Source organism: Pan paniscus, chromosome 4, assembly GCF_029289425.2.
Source record: "Pan paniscus chromosome 4, NHGRI_mPanPan1-v2.0_pri, whole genome shotgun sequence".
Classification (NCBI taxonomy): Eukaryota; Metazoa; Chordata; class Mammalia; order Primates; family Hominidae; genus Pan; species Pan paniscus.
This window is the reverse complement of record NC_073253.2, coordinates 75,400,489-75,420,846: the sequence shown is the minus strand read 5'-3', so window position 1 is coordinate 75,420,846 and position 20,358 is coordinate 75,400,489. Positions and strand designations below refer to the sequence as shown.

General features: G+C 40.0%; 2 protein-coding genes across 5 annotated transcripts in view; both read left to right on the top strand.

Moving 5' to 3' along the window:
* The first annotated feature begins 3 nt into the window (after positions 1-3).
* On the top strand, positions 4-10,104 carry BRIX1 (biogenesis of ribosomes BRX1). 2 transcript variants are annotated; one of them, XM_003806666.6, is made up of 10 exons: positions 4-162; positions 2,625-2,736; positions 4,099-4,142; positions 6,469-6,539; positions 6,791-6,840; positions 6,947-7,020; positions 7,253-7,303; positions 7,385-7,486; positions 9,268-9,396; positions 9,648-10,104. In XM_003806666.6, the coding sequence occupies exons 1-10, from the start codon at positions 4-6 to the stop codon at positions 9,915-9,917; spliced, it is 1,062 nt and encodes a 353-aa protein (XP_003806714.1). In that variant the 3' UTR covers positions 9,918-10,104. The 2 variants fall into 2 exon arrangements, with proteins under 2 accessions (XP_003806714.1, XP_063460589.1); XM_063604519.1 differs by lacking the exons at positions 2,625-2,736; positions 4,099-4,142.
* A 3,922-nt stretch (positions 10,105-14,026) lies between these two features.
* DNAJC21 (DnaJ heat shock protein family (Hsp40) member C21) overlaps positions 14,027-20,358 on the top strand; it is a 28,716-nt gene continuing 22,384 nt past the window's right edge. For all 3 annotated transcript variants that reach the window (XM_034960188.3, XM_014344927.5, XM_034960187.3), the window contains exons 1-3: positions 14,027-14,363; positions 18,241-18,334; positions 20,141-20,264. In XM_034960188.3, coding sequence (XP_034816079.2) covers positions 14,030-14,363; positions 18,241-18,334; positions 20,141-20,264 — 552 coding nt within the window. In that variant the 5' untranslated portion in view covers positions 14,027-14,029. The remainder of the gene's footprint in view (positions 14,364-18,240; positions 18,335-20,140; positions 20,265-20,358) is intronic.

The following is a 20,358-nucleotide window of genomic DNA, read 5'->3' as shown; positions in this document are numbered from 1 at the left end:
AAGATGGCGGCAACCAAGAGGAAACGGCGTGGAGGCTTTGCAGTTCAGGCGAAGAAGCCAAAAAGAAACGAAAAAGATGCGGAGCCGCCAGCTAAGCGGCACGCCACAGCAGAGGAGGTGGAGGAAGAAGAGGGGGACCGGATCCCAGGCCCCGTTTGCAAGGTAGGAGGGGATGTCCCCGGGCTACACCTGCGGCGGCGGCTCTGTGCGTCTTTTCTTGGGTTACTTACTTGACTACAGCCCTGCTTAATTTCAGAGTAGCCCGGGTGTTAACGGTAGGTCGGTTTTAGCAATTCTCCCGGCCAGACTGGGCACGGAGTTTGCAGCTAATCCTTGTGCACGTGGCCGTCTTCCTGGAGGCGGCGGGTTTTAAAACCTTCACCCGGCCCACGGGGAAGCGACTTACAGGGTGCTCAGATCCAGCGTTCTTTCTTACTAGTTGTTCAGTTTTGTTTTGGTTTTTTTTAATGTTTTTGGAGAGTAGTGCTTTTCCTTGGTTGTTTCTCGCTATTATTTCTCCAGTGATTAGTATGCCCATATACTGCCATAGTCAGCCACTCTCAGTCAGGGATCCTGAAGTATGTTAGGGGAGCCTTTAAAAAGTTGTTGCCCTTGGGACTGTGACTCTGACTTGTTAACCAGGTCATTAACTCAAGAGATACTGAAAAATAGACTAGATAGTATGAGCTTTACTTGTATTCAACAGACATTGAATGTGCCATGCACTGTACCAAGTTAGGCTTCCTTTGGGTTTGAGATTGCAAAGATGACTAGAATGTGACCTCTTCCTCCTGAAATGTTGGAGTTTAGGAGGAAACTTAAGAATTCAAATAAGTTGATGGTTTTTATTCAAAAGAAGTGCACACAAGTTGTTGGAATTAGCTTTCATTCAACTAAGAACTCTTTTTAAGCTAGACAGAATACTGTGAACAAGGATTATCTTTGACATTAATTTCTGCGTTCTCCGCACTTAGCATAGTACTCTAGCGCGGAATAGGTGATAAGTAAACGACCCCGTGTGGTGTGATGGCAAGCTCTAAGAAAGAAGTGAGCTCTGTGGAATGAAAAATAAGTGTAAATTCTAGCCCTGTTATTAACAGCAACATTCTGTGCTCTTTTCTGACCTGCAGATTGGGGGGCAGGGGGAGGGAATATTTACTTTTTATGAAAAATAAGCTGGACTTGTACACTTCCAGTAAATGTTAGTGTTCTCTTCCCTTGAGCTAGGTAGTATCTATAATCTGAGCCATACTTCGATACATTCTATGGAAATGGAGGAGATAGAGATTATTTTTACCCTAGTATAGTAAGATAAAGAATCATGAAGTATTTAGCCCGTAAGCTGCATATCAGAGGAAGTGTAGAATTTTGACATTCAAAAAATGAGAGGGAACACTCCAAGGGAGAAAAAAAAAAAAACCGATGAAAGACTTTGAAGTAGGGAAATGCTGAAAAATGTAAAAAATAGAGCCAGATTGGATTGCATTAGGCTTCATTTGGGGCAATAATGATGTAGACGTGAAAATCTATTTTAAAATTCAGTGTCAAAGCTGTGTCATTTGAACTTTGTTTAGAAAACTCTGGGAAGTAAGGATGTGATGGAAGTATTACTTTAAAAATGGTCCAGCGTGGTGGCTCACGCCTGTTAATCCCAGCACTTTGGGAGGCCGAGGCGGGTGGATCACTAGGTCAGGAGTTCAAGACCAGCCTGGCCAAGATGGTGAAACCCCGTCTCTACTAACACTACAAAAAAAAAAAAAATCAGCCAGGTGCAGTGGCGGGCACTTGTAATCCCAGCTACTCGGGAGTCTGAGGCAGGAGAATCGCTTGAACCTGGGAGGTGGAGGTTGCAGTGAGCCGAGATCGCGCCACTGCACTCCAGCCTGGGTGACAGAGTGAGACTCCATCTCAAACAAACAAACAAAAAAAGTAAACTGTTGAAAAAGCTAGTCAACCATATCTATTGGAGGTGCTCATGTCTGGGAAGGTTAGCCATTTAGGAGTTTTGCAGTTAATATAAGACTCTAAGTAAGTGCAGTGTGAATAAGAAAGGATTAAGAGTTGTGGGAAATTATTATGAGACATCTGTCATGGAGAGCACAGAAATAAAAGGGCTAAGAAAGAACTTCTAGGGTTGGAAGGAGGAATTGGAGAGATTGAAGTTGAAAAACAAACCAAGGAGGGCATTTCTGGGTGGCAGATGTGGTCAGTGAATGTTGGTGAGAGATGAAATTAAAGGAGTCAGGATGGTTTGACTTGGTTATGAGCTACTTGGAAGCTCATAAAAAACAAACAGGGCCAGGTGCGGTGGTTCTTACCTATAATCCCAGCACTTTGGGAGGCCAAGCCACTTGAGCCCAGGTGTTGGAGACCAGCCTGGGCAACATAGGGAGACTCCCGTCTCTACAAAAAAAAAAAAAACTAGCTGGACATGGTGGCACATGCCTGTAGTCTCCAGCTACTGTAGATGCTGGGGTGGGAGGATCACTTACTTGAGCCCAGGAACTTGAAACTGCAGTGAGCCGTGAGCACTTCAGCCTGGGCAACAGTGTGAGACCCTGTCACAAAACAAGATCAGTTCAGTATAAGATTTTAAAATCTTTTAACATTTTCTTTTTCTTTAGGGAAAGTGGAAAAATAAGGAACGGATTCTCATCTTTTCTTCCAGAGGAATAAATTTTAGGACAAGACATTTAATGCAGGACTTGAGAATGTTGATGCCTCATTCTAAAGCAGGTGCCTTTATATCATATACTTTAGAAATTTCTATCTATAAACTTACCTATTTTTATGTTTTCACTTATTTTATATATTCTTCATTTGTTCAGTGTTCTCACAAAAAAAACACAATGCCTTTTATCCTTTCAAGTGCCACAATTTTTCCAGTTATAACCTTTCGTAAGAAATTCTTTAGATTTCATTAGGTAGATTCTTTACTTTTTAAAACAGGTGTCCTAATATTATTGAAACATTTCTTGAAGGTCCAGGAATGCCTTCACTGTAATGCTCCTGAAGGTCCTGAGATAGGTAGGATGGTTTGTCCTAAGTGCTAAGGACTGCCACATGTTGCTTTTTGGGTCTTTTTTTTTTTTTTTTTTTTTTAACTGTTTTTATTGAAAAATGGACCTGGGATAGAATTCGAAGCACCTTTTAAGTTGGAGTCAGAGCCTATTTCTAAATGCCAGGTTATTTATTTATTTTTAAGCAATGGGTTATTTTACAGGCAAGAACAGTATGGCCAGGCATGGTAGCTCATGCCTGTAATCCCAGCACTTTGGGAGGCCGAGGTGGGTGGAACACTTGAGTCCAGGAGTTTCAGACCATCCTGGGCAACATGGTGAAACCCTGTCTCTACAAAATAAAAAAAAAAAATGAAAAAAGTAAAGTAAATTAGCCAAGTGAGGGGGTCACTTGCCTGCAGTCCCAGCTACTCAGGAGTCTCAAGCAGGAGGATGGCTTGAGCCCAGGAGGTCAAGGCTGTCATGAGCCGTGATTGTGCCACTACATTTCAGCCTGGGCAAGGAGCAAGACCCTGTCTCAAAAAAAAAAAAAAAAAAAGTTTGGAACAGTGGAGTGGCAGCGCCATCATATGGCTGTTGTTGTGCTTATGTTGAGAGGTGCTTTGGGTTTTTTTTGGTTTTTGTTTTTTATTTTTAAAGTTTTAACTTATTTTAGATTCAAGGAGTATATGTGCAGGTTTGTTACACGGGCATAAAGTCAGTTTTCGTTGACACCTAAGATTAAAAAGTGAAAGATATTTTCATTGAAACTGGTTTCCTTTAACATAGTCTTTGGTTTGTGAGAATTTTCCCATTTTTGAAAAGGATTCCTAGAATACCTTAATACTGAGAAACACTGCTTACACTGTAATTTCTAATTCTTACAGACTATATTTTACTTATTTTCTTTACATTTACAAAGAGTCAAGATTTTTTGAGCGATTGTTTCCAGCTCTTGTTTTGAAAATTAGTAATAAAATCTCCTTTAAACTGAAGAGTGTAAAAACACTTTATTTTCTGGATAGCATATGTGGTTTGATTGAAATAACTTTGAAATCACCTTTAATTTACTTGCTTTTTCTTTTTTTTCTTTTTCTAGATACTAAAATGGATCGTAAGGATAAGCTATTTGTGATTAACGAGGTAATTTTGGAAAGTAATTGCAATAAAATATTTTTAAAATGTTAACTGGCTCATTTCAAAAATAAGTCATTCAGTGACTTTAAAAATTATTTTGTAAAAACTATTCAGACACATTTTATTAACTCTTCAATAACTGGTCTTCCAAATTTTTATCTCTCACAGTTTAGTGCTTCATTCATTTCTGTTTGTTTTGTCTGAACAAGCATATTGAAATTTCCTCAGGAGAAGGATTATGTCCCATTTTTTAACCCCGTAGTGTCTAGTATTATGCTAAATCCATAGTAGGTACTCAAAAAATTATCAGTCAACATATATAAAGTAAAATAAGTCCATTAAACATATATATATATAAAACCCACATGGTAAAAAGTGTTTTGCCAGTATTAAAAGTGATTTGTGTGGAACTGGCTATTAAGGTATTACAAACTATGAATAGGTTACATTTTCAAAGTATTGTTTAAGATACTACACTTACGTGTTTTTTTTAACCTCTGGAAGCACAGAACATAAATTTACATTTTAAAGCAAAATTTTCAAAACTTAGAAGAATTAGGATCATTTTTTCACTATTAGCCTTCTTTAGAGCACAAATTTTTGAACCTCTGCTGTAATACCACATTATTCTATGTGCTGTAGAAACTGTTCAACAGAGCAATGTCCCTGTCATTATGGAACTTACATTCTAATGGAGACAGGCCATAAACAACGTTTATAATTTCAAGTAAAGATAGGAGAAATAAAGCAGGTTATAGGTTTTGGACAGCTGAGGCTACACCGGAAAAACCTGTTCAAAGGGATGGTGTTTAATATTTGAGCAGAGACGTAGTGAAGGAGAAATATGGTAAAAGACCATCTAGCTAGAGAAAATGGCAACTACAAAGGCCCAGAAGTGGCACAAACTTCCTATTTTTGTGTTTATTCTAAGACCAGTAAGAAACAAAAGTTGTGTTTTTTTTTTTTAAGTTGTTAGGGTTTGTTTATTTGTTTAACTGGTTTTGGAGACAAAAGTCTCACTGTGTTACCCAGGCTGGAGTGAAGTGGTATGATCTCAGCTCACTGCAGCCTCTGCTTCCTGGGTTTAAGCAATTCTCCTACCTCAGCCTCCTGAGTAGCTGGGACGACAGGCACACGCCACTATGCCCAGCTAATTTTTTGTATTTTTAGTAGAGACGGAGCTTTGCCAGGTTGCTCAGACAATTCACCTACCTCGGCCTCCCAAAGTGCTGGGGTTATAGGCATGAGCCACCTCATCCAGCCATAAGTTGTTAGGTTTAACGTCTTAAATAATTTGGAGTTTAAGAGTACTATATTAATTAGAGTTTATGAATACTACAGTAATACAAGCCTTCTCTCCTGTAATGTTTTTGTATCTTCTCAAGTGTGACTTTTGTAAGCCTTCAAGACATTGAAGTTTAATTTGAAATAGGTTTGATATACTTAGGCTTTTCACCCAATCCCTTAGTGATTTTATAGAACCAAATCACCAGAAATGATAGTATAAATGAAGAACAACTTAAGTTTTGTGATCTTAGAATCAAAAAGCTAAAAAGTTAAAAATCAAAATAATCATTAAAAAGGATGTTTTTAGTTCTATAAGTACTGCATTTTCATAAGATTGGCTAAGAAGATTGATTATGAAGGATTAACATAAGAAGATTAGTTGTGGTATGCTTTATCTGTAGGGCATCTATTTTTAGTCTTTGTAGTTTGTCAATGGGACTATGGGCAGAAGAGGTTCCTGGCCAGGCGAGGTGGCTCACACCTGTAATCCCAGCACTTTGGGAGGCCGAGGCAGGCAGATCACCTGAGGTTGGGAGTTCAAGACCAGCCAGACCAACATGGAGAAACCCCATCTCTACTAAAAATACAAAATTAGCGGGGTGTGATGGCACAGGCCTGTAATATCCCGGCTACTCCGGAGGCTGAAGCAGGAGAATCATTTGAACCTGGGAGGTGGAGGTTGCGGCGAGCCGAGATCGTGCCATTGCACTCCAGCCTGGGCAACAAGAGCGAAACTCCATCGCAAAAAAAAAAAAAGGAGGGAGGTTTCCAGTAATCAGAAGTGAGACCATTTTAGATGCTAGGCCCAAAAATATGATAGATAATTTCACCCAAGATATGGGCAGAGCATCTAGTTTACCTTGGGTAGAATACCTAAGAGGAACTTTAAAGGTTCCTTCTGTGAATAAATACATGTTTAGGCCTTTGTAGCCTATTAGCCTGGTTAGGTATTTTTGAGATAATCTGGATGATATTAATCACATATAATTACTTTAGTTCTCATTTATATTATCTACTTCATTTTCCTATACTTTGCTTCCTTTAGGTTTGTGAAATGAAGAACTGTAATAAATGCATCTATTTTGAAGCTAAGAAAAAACAGGATCTCTATATGTGGTAAGAGAATGTATTAAGATTTTGGTTAAACTCATTTAAGTGGATTTGTTCTTTGTACCTTTTATGTTATAGACTCCTAGTCTTTCATGTTAAGGGTTGAGAATGAAGCAAACTTTTGATTTCACAAAACTTGATACCTTTAAAGAAAATTAAATATATAAATATTATAAGCATATTATTTATGGTGAATAGGTGGTAAGCATTGACTACATTTGCTAATTAGTTGAAAAAGCTTACTCCATATCTTTCAGGCTTTCAAATTCACCTCACGGACCATCTGCTAAATTCCTTGTTCAAAATAGTAAGTTGACTCAATAAATTTTTTTAGATGAGGAAATTAAAAGTAATCTTTTGAAATAGTTGTGCAAAAGTTACAACTATTTTTGTTTTTGTTGTAATTTTTCTAGTTCATACCCTCGCTGAACTAAAGATGACTGGAAACTGTTTGAAAGGTTCTCGGCCCCTTTTGTCTTTTGACCCTGTAAGTTTCTCATTCAGTGTATGAGGTCTAATTTTCTTATCTGGCATGGTTGTTTTTAGTAGATAAAGTTGTGTTATTCAATTTAGTTTCACCCCCACCTTGATTTTATGGATTATCAATTCTTTCAGGTACATTTATAATGAGGTTATAGCCAAGTTATAGAAACAAATGAGCAAACAGTTTTAAACAAGGCAGTCTACTGTTAAATAATATGCTTACCTTATTTTTATAGGCTTTTGATGAATTACCACATTATGCTTTGTTAAAAGAACTCTTAATTCAGGTAAATATCTTTAAAATTAGCTATCCAAAATATACATGATATATCTTGGAATAAGGAACTAACATACACTTTTTTAACTAGATCTTTAGTACACCACGGTATCATCCCAAAAGCCAACCATTTGTGGACCACGTGTTTACTTTCACCATTTTGGATAATAGGATATGGTTTCGGAACTTTCAGGTAAGCTTTACTTGATTTTTAATTATACCTTTTTTTTAATTGAGTTTATTTATTTATGTTTTGAGACAGAGTCTCGCTCTTGTTGCCCAGGCTGGACTGCAGTGGCACAATCTTGGCTCACTGCAACCTCTACCTCCCGGGTTCAAGCTTCTGCTCCCTCAGTCTCCTGAGTAGCTGGGATTACAAGCACCCATCATCACGCCTGGCTAATTTTTGTAGTTTTAGTAGAGACGGGGTTTCGCCATGTTGGCCAGGCTGGTCTCAAACTCCTGACCTCAGGCGATCTGCCCGCCTTGGCCTCCCAAAGTGCTGGGATTCCAGGCGTGAGCCACTACACCCGGCCTAATTTTTTTTTTTAGAGATAGAGTGTCGCAATGTTGCCTAGGTTGGTCTTGAACCTCCTGGCCTCAAATCATTCCTCCTCAGCATCTTGAGTAGGTGGGATTGCAGGTGTGAGCCACTGTGCCTGGTCAACTTTTAGTTAAACTTTTAGATAAGGATATACAGGAGATATATATATATATATATACACACACACACATACAGGATATATAAATTTTTATATATATATAAATTATATATATATTTATATATAAATTATATAATTTATATATATATTTATATATAATATGATATATAATATATAATATATAATATATTATATATATAAAAGGATATACAGGATATACAAAAAATGCAAATAATTCTTTTGTTTTAAATAGCTTCCTTTTCCCTAAAGAGATTGCTGCAAGTAACTATGTACTGTCTTATATCTTAAGTGATCTCTACCTACTTCTATTCATGACTGTTAGTTGATACAGAGTATGGATTTCCTAATAAGCCATTATATATTTAACTTTATAGAAAGGGAATAGCTTGAAGATCCATGAGATACTTGGGTTCCTAATTTGTAGAAAGTGCTGTAAAGGATACAGTAAAATAGAAGTTTCTCTCTAAAAGCTTAGAAGTTTCTCTCTCAAAGCACCTCAAGGGTTAAGACCTAGCAAAATGTAATTGCTATAGAAGGCATTCAATGGCAGCGGTTAGGTAATGAGTCACACAGTGACTCATTCAGGAGAAAAGAGGAGGTGATTCTAGAAATCTTGAAGCAGGAGTTTGGCAAGATAAGTGCAGAAAGATGAAGAGGTGGAAGAGAACAGCAAGAACAAAATTTTAGACAGTATATGACATAAACTGAGCTCTTTTCTGCATATTTTATATTGGATACCTGGCATGTGAGTTGAACACATCATCCTAACCTCTGAGGGTAGACATGCCTGAACTAATAGATAACATAAATATTTGTTGTTCAGAAGTTGCCTTTTAATTCCATAATCAGTAGCTATTAAATAAATTTGACTACATATCCTTTTAATCTAACTTGAATTAGATTTATAAAAACAATTTAGGGATTGATTTAAGTTTCAAGAGTTCCCCCATAATGTGCTTTAATACATTTTGTTAATAGTGGTTACTGTTTTAAAATCCTGTTTAACCAGTTTTTCAAGGATATATGCATTGTGACAAGCAAGATGTGAACCAAAATCTAATTACTCAATTTTAAAAGAACTCACTGAAAAAACATTTTTCCATGACAACTTCCTATAAGTACTAATAGATTTCAGAAAATATTGATGATTTGGCATTTACCAAGTTTCACCCCCACCTTGATTTTATGGATTATCAGTTCTTTCAGGCACATTTATAATGAGGTTATAGCCAGTATACCTTTTGGGAATAATGTAACCAAACCAAAATGAAATGTTTCCTTTTTATTAAAGATCATAGAAGAAGATGCTGCTCTTGTAGAAATAGGACCTCGTTTTGTCTTAAATCTCATAAAGATTTTCCAGGGAAGTTTTGGAGGACCAACTTTATATGAAAATCCTCACTACCAGTCACCAAACATGGTAAGCGGTTATGTCATTCAGTAGTCTTCAATGTACCAGAACCCTTTGGCCAAAATGATTCTGTGAAGTAATTGCTGTTTTATTACCTGTGAAACTGAATTTGGTTTTTGCTGCATAGAGACTTGGAAATTACTCCTTTTTTTCATGACACTGGTTGAAAGGATATATGGTTCATAACTGAAAGTCTTTGCCTTATATAAAATGTTTATTTTTATTTCAAAAGCATCTAATCTTTTTTTTTTTTTTTTTAGCATCGGCGTGTCATAAGATCCATCACAGCTGCAAAATACAGAGAGAAACAGCAAGTGAAAGATGTGCAAAAACTGAGAAAGAAAGAGCCGAAGACTCTTCTTCCACATGATCCCACTGCAGATGTTTTTGTAACACCAGCTGAGGAGAAACCAATAGAAATACAGTGGGTAAAACCAGAGCCAAAAGTTGATTTGAAAGCAAGAAAGAAACGGATTTACAAAAGGCAAAGAAAAATGAAACAGAGGATGGACAGTGGGAAAACAAAATAAGTCAATGGAAACCTGATTTGTTTTTCAGTTACTTTGTATTTATTTTGTATTCAATGTGTAAATACTTTTATTATCTAATACTATCTTACGTCTAATTAGTGTAGCATTTACAAGAAAGAAAAATTAAGATCTTAAAATCAGTGATTATCTTTTTCTAAATAAAATGTCACCAGAATTCATCAGTTAATTTCTGATTTCTTTTTGAAGTTTGTGTTGCTAAAAATGTAGCACACTTAATGTAGCCTGTTCTCTTGGGTTGGAATTTTTGGTTTAGCAAAGCTGAAATTCAGACATTTATTAGGTCATATTATTTGTAAAAGCATTCAACACTTCGAGAGCATCGGTTGTGGATGGTACACTGTGGAGCAGACTGGTAGAAAGGAAGGCATCTCACTGAAGTTTACTCAGTCATCAGTTAATGAAGCCATGGAAGAACCAACCCCTGATCTGTCACTTCAAAAAAGAGTACATTAAAATGTTGAGGTTTTGAGAATCAAATGCATTAATGGCTGTGTTGAAAGCACTTTGTAAATTTTTTATTTTATTATATTTTATTTGTGAGATGGAGTTTCGCTCTTGTTGCCCAGGCCGGAGTGCAATGGCGCGATCTCGGTTCACCGCAACCTCCACCTCCCTGGTTCATGTGATTCTCCTGCCTCAGCCTCCCGAGTAGCTGGGATTACACGCATGTGCCACCACGCCCAGCTAATTTGTATTTTTAGTAGAGTTGGGGTTTCTCCATGTTGGTCAGGCTGGTCTCGAACTCCTGACCTCAGGTGATCTGCCCACCTCGGCCTCCCAAAGTGCTTGGATTACAGGCATGAGCCACCATGCCCGGCCAAATGACATACTTATTTTAGAGGCAGTGTGTATAGATTACTTATTTAGAAAACTAATAGTAAAAGGAGAAAAAAATAGGACAGTTATTAGAGGGGATACCAGAACATTTGAATTTTTCCCCACATGAAAGAGAAACTGCCTATTGTGTAAGGGGGCACTAGGCTTAAGATCTTATGGGTAAATTAGTAACGGAAAGAAAAGATTCTGAGTACCAGTGACCATGGAGGTAGGTGGCTGCTGACATGGACAGATAGAAATACAATAAAATATATGTATAATGAAATGACACATGTTTCATCACCTGCTTTTTTGACTTCACACTGATTGTTTTTCTATGTGTTTGTTCCACATGTTTACTTGCTAACTGCTAACTGTGTAGTATTCTGTGTACCATAGCTATGTAATTAGTATTTTCAGTTTTTCCTCTTTTTTTTGCTGGTATCGATGCTTGTAGTGAATACTTATCTATATGTGTTACATGTCTTTTTACACAACACTTGGTTTCCTAGAAGTGCAACTTAGGTTAAAGATTATGAACTCTAGGCTTTTTGCTTGTTCCCTCCACCACCATAACCTCACTAGAGGCTATTAGAGGGTTCATTTCCTTGTCCCCTTACCAGTTTCACTATGCATGAAAGAATCTGTCAATTTAATAGGTTAAAAAAAAAAACACCTTTTTTTTTTTTTAGTTACTGGTTTATCCTTTTTGACTGGACTAATCATGTTTGTTTTTCTGTAGTAGGATTGTCTTTTACTGATTTTGTAAGTGCTTTTATATAGTAAGTTTATTATAGATATCTTTCCTAGTTCACTTACAGTTTAATTTTATGTCTTTATTATTTTAAGTATTTAGGCAGAATGATCAATATTGATGGTTTTTTTCCTTAAATTTTTTGCTAAGAACGGCCTTCCTGAGTGCTTAATTGGCTACTTGTCTTGAAATAGTCTAAATTAGGAAACTTGAAATCTTGAAGTCATCTAAATTATGCAGGTAATTCAGGTCAGAGGATCACTTGAAATACTTGTATGTGACTAGGGCCAAATCTGGTTAAATGGAAAAAAACCAAAGTGGCCATTATTTTATTTAGGCAGTTGAATATAGTCTTGGATAAAAATAAGACAGCCGTATTCAGAATTTTGTTTTTAAACACCCACATCTCAGGAACAAGTTAATTATAGGTTATAAACTAGATCAACAAGTTGTAAGTTTGAGTAGAGATATAAACTTGTACTTTTGATGTGTGCATTGTGGAGTTTTGGTGTAATTTCCAATTTCACAATTTTCAATTAACAGTTTCCATATAGAGATATCCTTATATCTCAAATTCCCTTTCACAATTATATGGATATCTTATTTGAGAATTCTTCTGGAATGGATCATCTCTAAAGTCTGGTCATTTAAAGGGCACCAGTTTAATAAAAGATGTTCCTTTATTTATTAGCGGCAGGGTCTTGCTCTGTCACCCAGGGCTGTAGTGTGGTGGTGTGGTCATAGCTCACTGCAGGCTGTAACTCCTGGGCTCAAGTATTCCTGCCTCAGCCTCCTGAGTAACTACGACTACATGCCCACGCCACCATGCCTGGCTTTTTTTTTTGTAGAGACAAGTTCTCACTATGTTGTCCAGGCTTGTCTTGAACTCTTGGGCTGAAGGGATCCTCCTGCCTCGGCTTCCCAAAGTGCTGGGATTACAGGCATGAGCCACCACGCCTGGTCAAGATGTTCCTTTAGACTGAAATTTATATCCAGCATAGTTACCTTTAATTATACATGTTATAGGCAAAAATCCTTACTTCAGAAGGTAAAAGAAGTAAGTGATTCCTAGAGGCTGTATCCAAAACCAAATTAAGTTGGAGGGAGAAAATACTCCAAATTAAGTTGGAGGGAGAAAATACTCCAAATTAAGTTGGAGGGAAAAAAATACTTTCCTTGTCCGTTTTTTTTTGTCCCTCCCCTCCCCCCGCCCGCCATCCCAATTCTGTTCTCAGGAGGGGAAAGGTTTCATTCTCCCCCAAACTCAGACTTCTCAATCCTTATCCATTACCAATTTACCAACTAACTGAGACTGTAGAATCTTCCTCTGGGAAAAAGGGAAGTGTATGAATTCTGAGTAGTGGGTTGGTCAGTGGCGTGTGAAGTAACCTGATGAAGCTTAGCGTGGGTTTTTTATTTTACTGGGGGCAGCATATTGGGGAAGAGAAGGATAACCTTACTAAACCGCTTGGGTACGCCAACCCTGTGCAATAGATGTTAGCAACATAGCTAACCATACATGGTTAGTAAATACAACCCACACCTAACTGATGCATGTAAACATTCCACATTACAGTGAAATATATTGGTGTATTAATGCATTTTAATAACAATTATGGTATTATTTTGATACCTTTCAAAGTGTTTGGAATAATTGTGCAGATCTTCCATCTTGTAATACAATGTAATACAGCTAGTCAGATCAACCAAAACCTACCAGTTAAATACTATCCTTTAACTGCTTTCTTAACCTAAACCAATCTTGGAAAGGTAGGATTAGAGGCCAGAAAGTTAGGATTAAAGTGTGTTGGATGGATAGATCAGCACAATTTCATCCATGTTGGTGGTAAGGCTTTTCATTATTTTTAAGTGTGTTGATGCTTCCCTTTTAAATTGTTTCCGCTTAAATAATCTAACTGTCCTTTCTCAAGCATATTGGTTAAGATGATCAATACCAGAGATCTTAAGTGGCAGCTGAAGAGAATTAAAGAGATTAAAAAAAAAACCTGATATTCAGTCCAACCGAATTCTGCTACTGTATTAGCTGAGGAGGCTTGAGCCAACCACTTGACCACTTGGAGTCTGAATCGCCTTATCTATAAAAACGGGAATCCATTGAGAAATTATAATCAGATATTTTCCAGAATCCTCTCCCATCCCAGCTCCTATCTCCCCCTTCAGCCCTCAGGTCGGCTGCCACTCACACTGACCGCCATCTGTGCCCCTCACAATGACACCAGCGTGGCCCTGCCTCCCTTCCGCGCGGCCCCGCCTCTCACCCCGCCGAGGCCCCGCCTCTCACACCAAGGTCCCGCCTTCCTCCTGTTCTTCCCGGCCAAGGCCTGCCTTCCTCCCACGCGGCCCTCCTCTTTCCCCGCCAAGCTCCCGCCTTTCTCCTGCGCGGCCTGCCTCTCTCCTCGCCAAGGCCCCGCCTTCCTTCCTCGGGGCCTCGCCTCTCACCTCGCCGAGGCCCCACCCTCTCCCGCGCGGCCCTTTCCGGCACAGAGCCCACCCCTAGCCCATGCGAAGCGGCGGCCGCCGGCACCGCCCCCTCCGCGCTCTCGCGTGCCGCAGCCCGCGTCGTCTGCCGCCACCGCGCGCCTTCACTGACCTACACCACCGCCGCTGCCGCCGCCGCCGCCGGGCTCGCTGGCTGGCCCGGTGCGGGCGGCGGACTCCCGCCGGAGAGGAGTGCCAGCGCCGCCGCCGCCGCCGCTTCGGCCCGGGCCCCAGCGCCGGCCGCCCGCCCGGTCGGGCGATGAAGTGTCACTATGAGGCGCTGGGGGTGCGGCGCGACGCCAGCGAGGAGGAGCTCAAGAAGGCCTATCGGAAGCTGGCCCTGAAATGGCACCCGGGTAAGTACCTGGCCCGCAGCCGCCGCGGCCACTCGGAGAAGCCCGGCCCTCCCCGACCTTCCCTTCCCCCGGGCGGACTCCGCGGAGCCAGCAGAGAGCGACCTGGCGGCCTAGGAGCTCCTTGCCCCGCCCGGCCAGTGCCCGGCGCCGCCCTGCCCGTCTCGGTGGGCGAAGCGCTCCGCCCTGGCGCACCCCGGCTCACACCCCATCTCCTCATACCCGCGACCCCGGCCCCGCATCGCCACTGTAGGGGGAAAACTGCAGTCCAACAACCTCACTTGCTCCCGCTACCGGGTCGCAGACACCACGAGGGAGCAGTCGGGGCCTCGGAACTCAGACCTGCCCCAGGCTTGCCTTTCCCTGCGTCCCTTGCAGCGCAGCCTCTCGGTGTTTTTCCTCCGCTGCCCTCCACCTCGTCCGGGAATCCCAGATACTTCAACCTGATGTTGAAGTTTTCGTTTCTTAGTTAAGAAGTTAAGACACGGGAGCTAGTAAAATATCTTTTCAATAGGGATGCGCTTTTTACGCTGTTTTTTTTTTTCTTTTAATAAGCTGTTTAAGCAGACCTTGTACTTCACTTTGGACATGATTCTGCCGGGGAAGGTTTTAATCAGGCGGCTTCCCCAGTAAAGTTTGTATGTTTACTTAGAAGTATCCTTCCTTTGGATGTTTCATTGGTCTGTAATCCAGGCCTGTGTGACTTTTATGAAGTAATCTGATCTTCCAGGCTGGGAAACTAAGAGAGTAGTTGACTTTCAGCTTTTTGAGGTTCATATGAAGAGGCTTTCATATTAGCATTCATCAGTAAACACGGTTACAGAGTATCCAATATATGCAAGTCACTGCACTCCACTAAGTAGATTTGGAAATGCTGAGACAGGGGTCTTACAGTCTTGTTAGGAAAACAACTTTCTGCCTTACACAAACGAAAAGTTAAATACAACTGCCAGAAAAAAATCGCAACATACATAATTGGTGGTTAGATTAATGGAACAACTAATATATGCTCCAGGAATTCAGGGAGGGAGTTATCATTTTGTATTGAGTCTTCCCCTTCTCAGAGGAGTTTGGACTGGATCGAAGAGGAATGCAATTTGGAAAAGTGAACTCAACAGTATGGAGGATAGCATGGTGGAGGACAAAAGATGTTCCGGGGGACAGTTTGACTGAAGGTGGTGTGCATTGCAGGTCTGAAAAATAGGGATTATGAGAGGAGTGGAAGGAAAGGGCAGGGACCCAAAGTCAAAAGGGAATGGCTATGGTGATGGAGTGAGAGATAGAGGTGTAGGTCTGTTATTTAAAGTTATGCTTACCAACAGAGGCGTGAAAAAATGTGATTATAAATATATTAGAAGAGCAGAAGTAAATGAACTGATGTTCATCATAGCAGTAAGTCAGAAGATACAGCCAAAATTAATAAATGTAAAAATAGTGTAGAAGTATGTTCTTAGAGTTTGGGTTAGTGTAGAAGCATATTCTTAGGAGTTTGGGTTGTTACTGTTAGAAATCAAGTTAGGAATTAGAAGGAAGTTCGGAATTCCTTGACTTTCTAGGTGGGAAAGGGTGAATGAAGTAGAGAATGCTGTGACCAAAAGCGTATGTAATTTTCTGAAGAGTGATGTTAAATCAGATTGTATTTCTTGAGTACAAGAGTAGTTTGAAATCAGATTGTATTTCTTGTAATCTTGAATATTAGCCCAAGGACTGTGAAATTTGCTTCGCTAAATAAGGGAGTTGTGGCTGGTTTTATTAAGCTGCCATGGGAGGGTACTATGAAGACTACTTAGTGGATTGAAGAGGGCTGGAGACAGAAGTTAGGGAGAGTCCGCAGTGGACAGACAGGTAAGGGCCCAAGCCAGGCTTGGGGTCAGCGGGAGGGGGAAAGCGCAAGGGGAGGAGATGTTGGGAAGGAAAAATGACCAGATTTGGTGATTAATTAGAAATCAGTGCTAGGAAGAAGCATGCAAATATGACTAAAGTATCAGTTAACTCCTTTGAAACCAAACCTGTTTTTATGGCATCAGTGTGATGGTATCTGAGAATGGGCAGCAGGAAGCCCTGAAGAGCTATGTTCTAGGGCGGCAAAACTATTTGTAGATAAGACATTGCTGTCATGTTTTCTTGTAAGTTCTTAGAAGGGAAGTATTGAGCTGTAGCTTAAAGAACTTTAGTGTGCTCCGGCCAGGTGCGGTGACTCACACCTGTAATCCCAGCACTTTGAGGGGCTGAGGTGGGCGGATCACCTGAGGTCAGGAGATGGAGACCATCCTGGCCAACATGGTGAAACCCTGTCTCTACTAAAAACACAAAAATTAGCTGGGCGTGGTGGCGCACACCTGTGGTCCCAGCCACTTGGGAGGCTGAGGCAGGAGAATCGCTTGAACCCAGGAGGCAGAGGTTGCAGTGAGCCAAGATCGCGCCACTGCACTCCAGCCTGGTGACAGAACGAGACTCCATCTCAAAAAAAAAAAAAAAAAAAAAACTTTAGTGTTCTCCATAGTCAATTCAAAATGTTTTACTTTCTGAATATATTAGTTGTCTATTGCTATGTAACAAATTACCAATACCTCAGGGCTTAAGACAACAAACAACAAAAACAGCAAGCCTATGTTGACTATATGGACTCCCACAGTTTCTAAGGATGAGAATCTGGGAGTGGCTTTGCTAGGTGGTTTTGGCTTTCTCATTGTCTGAAAGAACCTGCTTCCTGCTCACCAACTCACCAGCTCACCAACCACCAACTCATGTGGTTGTGGCAGGCCTCAGTGCTCTGCCAGCTATTGGCCAGGGCCTCCTTCACCCCATGAGCTTCTCCAGCTTCTCCATAGGCAGCCTGAGTTGCTCATGCTATGGCAGCTGGCCACTCCCAGAGTGATCAAGAGAGAGAGAAAGCCCAAGGTAGAAACTGCAGTCTTTTATAACCTCATCTCGGAAGTGAGGTACCATTACTTCTGCCATCTCCTGTTGGTCACACAGACTACCCTTGCTGACACAGAAGGGACTGCACAAGGTGTGAATGCCAGGAGGCGGGGTGCTGTCTTGCAAGCTGGGTACCACCCTGAGGCAAGGACGCTTTCTGAATTCCATGGTTCAGGAAGCACAGCTAAGGAAATAATAACTAATTAGTGTGTATTTTTTAAACTTTATGAGATTTCTTTTGATATACATTGATGAGAAAGAAAAAAACAATGTCAGCACTAAACATAATCTAGTACAAAATAAGTCTTTCTAGAACTGATTTTATTTATTTTACTCCTTTTAAAAGTAAAATTTATACTACTCAGGTTTTTCCTTTTGTGGATATCCAGTTGACTTGTTTTACTTTTATTTTATTTTATTTTATTCATTTTAGAGATGGAGTCTCGCTCTAACACCCAGGCTGGAGCGCAGTGGTGCAATCTAGGCTCACTGCAACCTCTGCTTCCTGGGTTCAAGTGATTCTCCCACTTCAGCCTCCCGAGTAGTTGGGACTACAGGCATGCGCCACCACACTGGGCTAATCTTTTGTATTTTTTAGCAGAAACGGGGTTTCACCATGTTGACCACCAGGCTGGTCTCGAACTCCTGACCTCAAGTAATCCACCTGCTTCGGCCTCCTAAAGTGCTGGGATTACAGTGGGCGTGAGCCATCACGCCCAGCCCAGTTGACTGTTTAGTGATGTACCAAGGCTTAGGGAAAAGCCTCAAATTTCTGCTTAGATTGATGCTTTTAACAAATCCTGATTATTGACTGTTACGTGGAGTCTTTCTGCTTGGCCCTGGTTGTTTCTTGTTTTGTGCACTTCTCATCTGTTTGTGGCATTTCTGATGGAAAATGTCTTATTTAGATTCTGTCCTGTACGTTTTTGATTGACTTAAATTTCTGTGACTTTAACAGATAAAAATCTGGATAATGCCGCAGAAGCAGCTGAACAATTTAAATTAATCCAAGCAGCATATGATGTGTTGAGTGACCCTCAGGAAAGAGCATGGTGAGCATCACGCTGTCCTTCCCATCCTAGTTTATGATGTTGGGAGCAGTTATCAATATAGGTGGTTGTTTTTTCAAATTTAGTACATTAAATGGTTTTTGGTGTGTTCTGAAACATCTGTCACCTAGTCATCACATAAAATCTAACGTTTGGGTCAGAAGGAAGCTTGGAAATGATTGCTCCAATTATCTGATATCATAGGGGGTGAAACAGAAAGTTTGGTGATATTATATAGTTTTAATTTTGATACTTTAGGTGACTTCTCATTAAATACCCTTTGGTGTATGATAGATTTACTGATATCAGACAGGAAGAAGGTTTTCGTTTTTTGTTTTTTTTTTTGAGACGCAGTTTTGCTCTGTCACCCAGGCTGGAGTGCAGTGGCGCAATCTCAGCTCACTGCAACCTCCGCCTCCCAGGTTCAAGCGATTCTCCTGCTTCAGCCTCCTGAGTAGCTGGGACTACAGGTGTGTGCCACCACACACCTGTATTTTTTTTTTTTTTTTTAGTAGAGACGGGGTTTCACCATGTTGGCCAGGCTGGTCTCAAACTCCTGACCTCAAGCAATCCACCTGCCTTGACCTCCCAAAGTGCTAGGATTACAAGTATGAGCCACTGTGCTCAACCAATACAGTGTTTTAATACAAGAATGGTAATCCTCAAAACTACTTTATATGAAGAAATTGAATTAAGCTTCTGCATCTGTGACAGATACTACTAATGATGGTCTGATCATTTAAAATAATTTCCAGATGAAAATTACTATGTTGAAGTTCTGAGTTTTCAGATTCTCAATTAACTTTTTGCTACAAGGAAATAGGTTTTAAGCTTTGACATAACTGTGCAAGATCCTGCTCTTACAAAGAGCTACTGTGCAAGTCATCTTTCTGTTAAACAGTGTACAACCAGATGGTTGTCAAGAAAGAAAGGCTGCAAAGAAAATTCTTACAAAATTGTGTTTCATAAGAAACTCAGAGAGAGGATCCTGAACATTTCTCTACTCAAGGAATTTGGAGATCTGGTCTTAGAATTGCTTTTGCCTTCTTCCCAGAACTTTGAAATTCTTTCCTGACTTCCTTTTGCCTACTCTCTTCTCAAGATCTTGGGTTGTTTTCTGATCCTTGGGATTCCTTTGTCTTTTTAGTCAAAGCTCTTGCCTAGTAACTCTCTTTTTACCTGGAAGCAGTACCATGTAGTGGCTAGGAGCTGGTCTTCCCAATGTAGGAGACCTGCTTCTGAATTCAGACTTTGCTGGTTACTGGTTTTATTATTATGGATGACAAATTATGTAATATCACTGAGCTTCCATTTCCTTTTATATCAGATGGAGATAATAACTGCCTTTACAGAGTTATTATGAGAAGCAGTTGTATGTGTGTGAAGCTCCTAGATTAAGTTGACATAAATTTAGGAAGATTCTTATTCCAGTGCATCTTGGTAAATTTCCAAATCACAGATGTGTAATGATTCTGTGGGCCAGATTTCCTATGTCCTGTTTTATGTTTCTTTCCTGTGGAAGTACAGGACTCAGAGACAGTCATGGAAATTCCTTGGCTTTTTAAATTCCCCTGTTCATGTGGGCTAGCATTGTATAATGTATCAGAAGTTGCAGGCCTAGTTATAATTAACAGTTCTGTGAAAGATTATGAACTCTTTTCATGTTAATATTTCATTAAAAATTTTTGGTTATGGATTGGACATATCCACAACCAAAAATGTACAATAATAATATTCAAAAGGAGCAAGAAATCCTTTTGAATTCTTACTTATTCAGCCTTCACAATGATGCTAATTTTTGTTTTTCAGGTATGATAATCATAGAGAGGCCCTACTTAAAGGTGGGCTTGATGGCGAATATCAAGATGACAGCTTAGATTTGCTACGCTATTTCACCGTTACCTGTTATTCTGGTTATGGAGATGATGAAAAGGTAAGATAAATGAACTCACCCTTAATTTCTCATCAAGTACTTCATTAAGACTCACATACAAAGAGAATTCTTAAAACTATTCTGTAATAGAAAG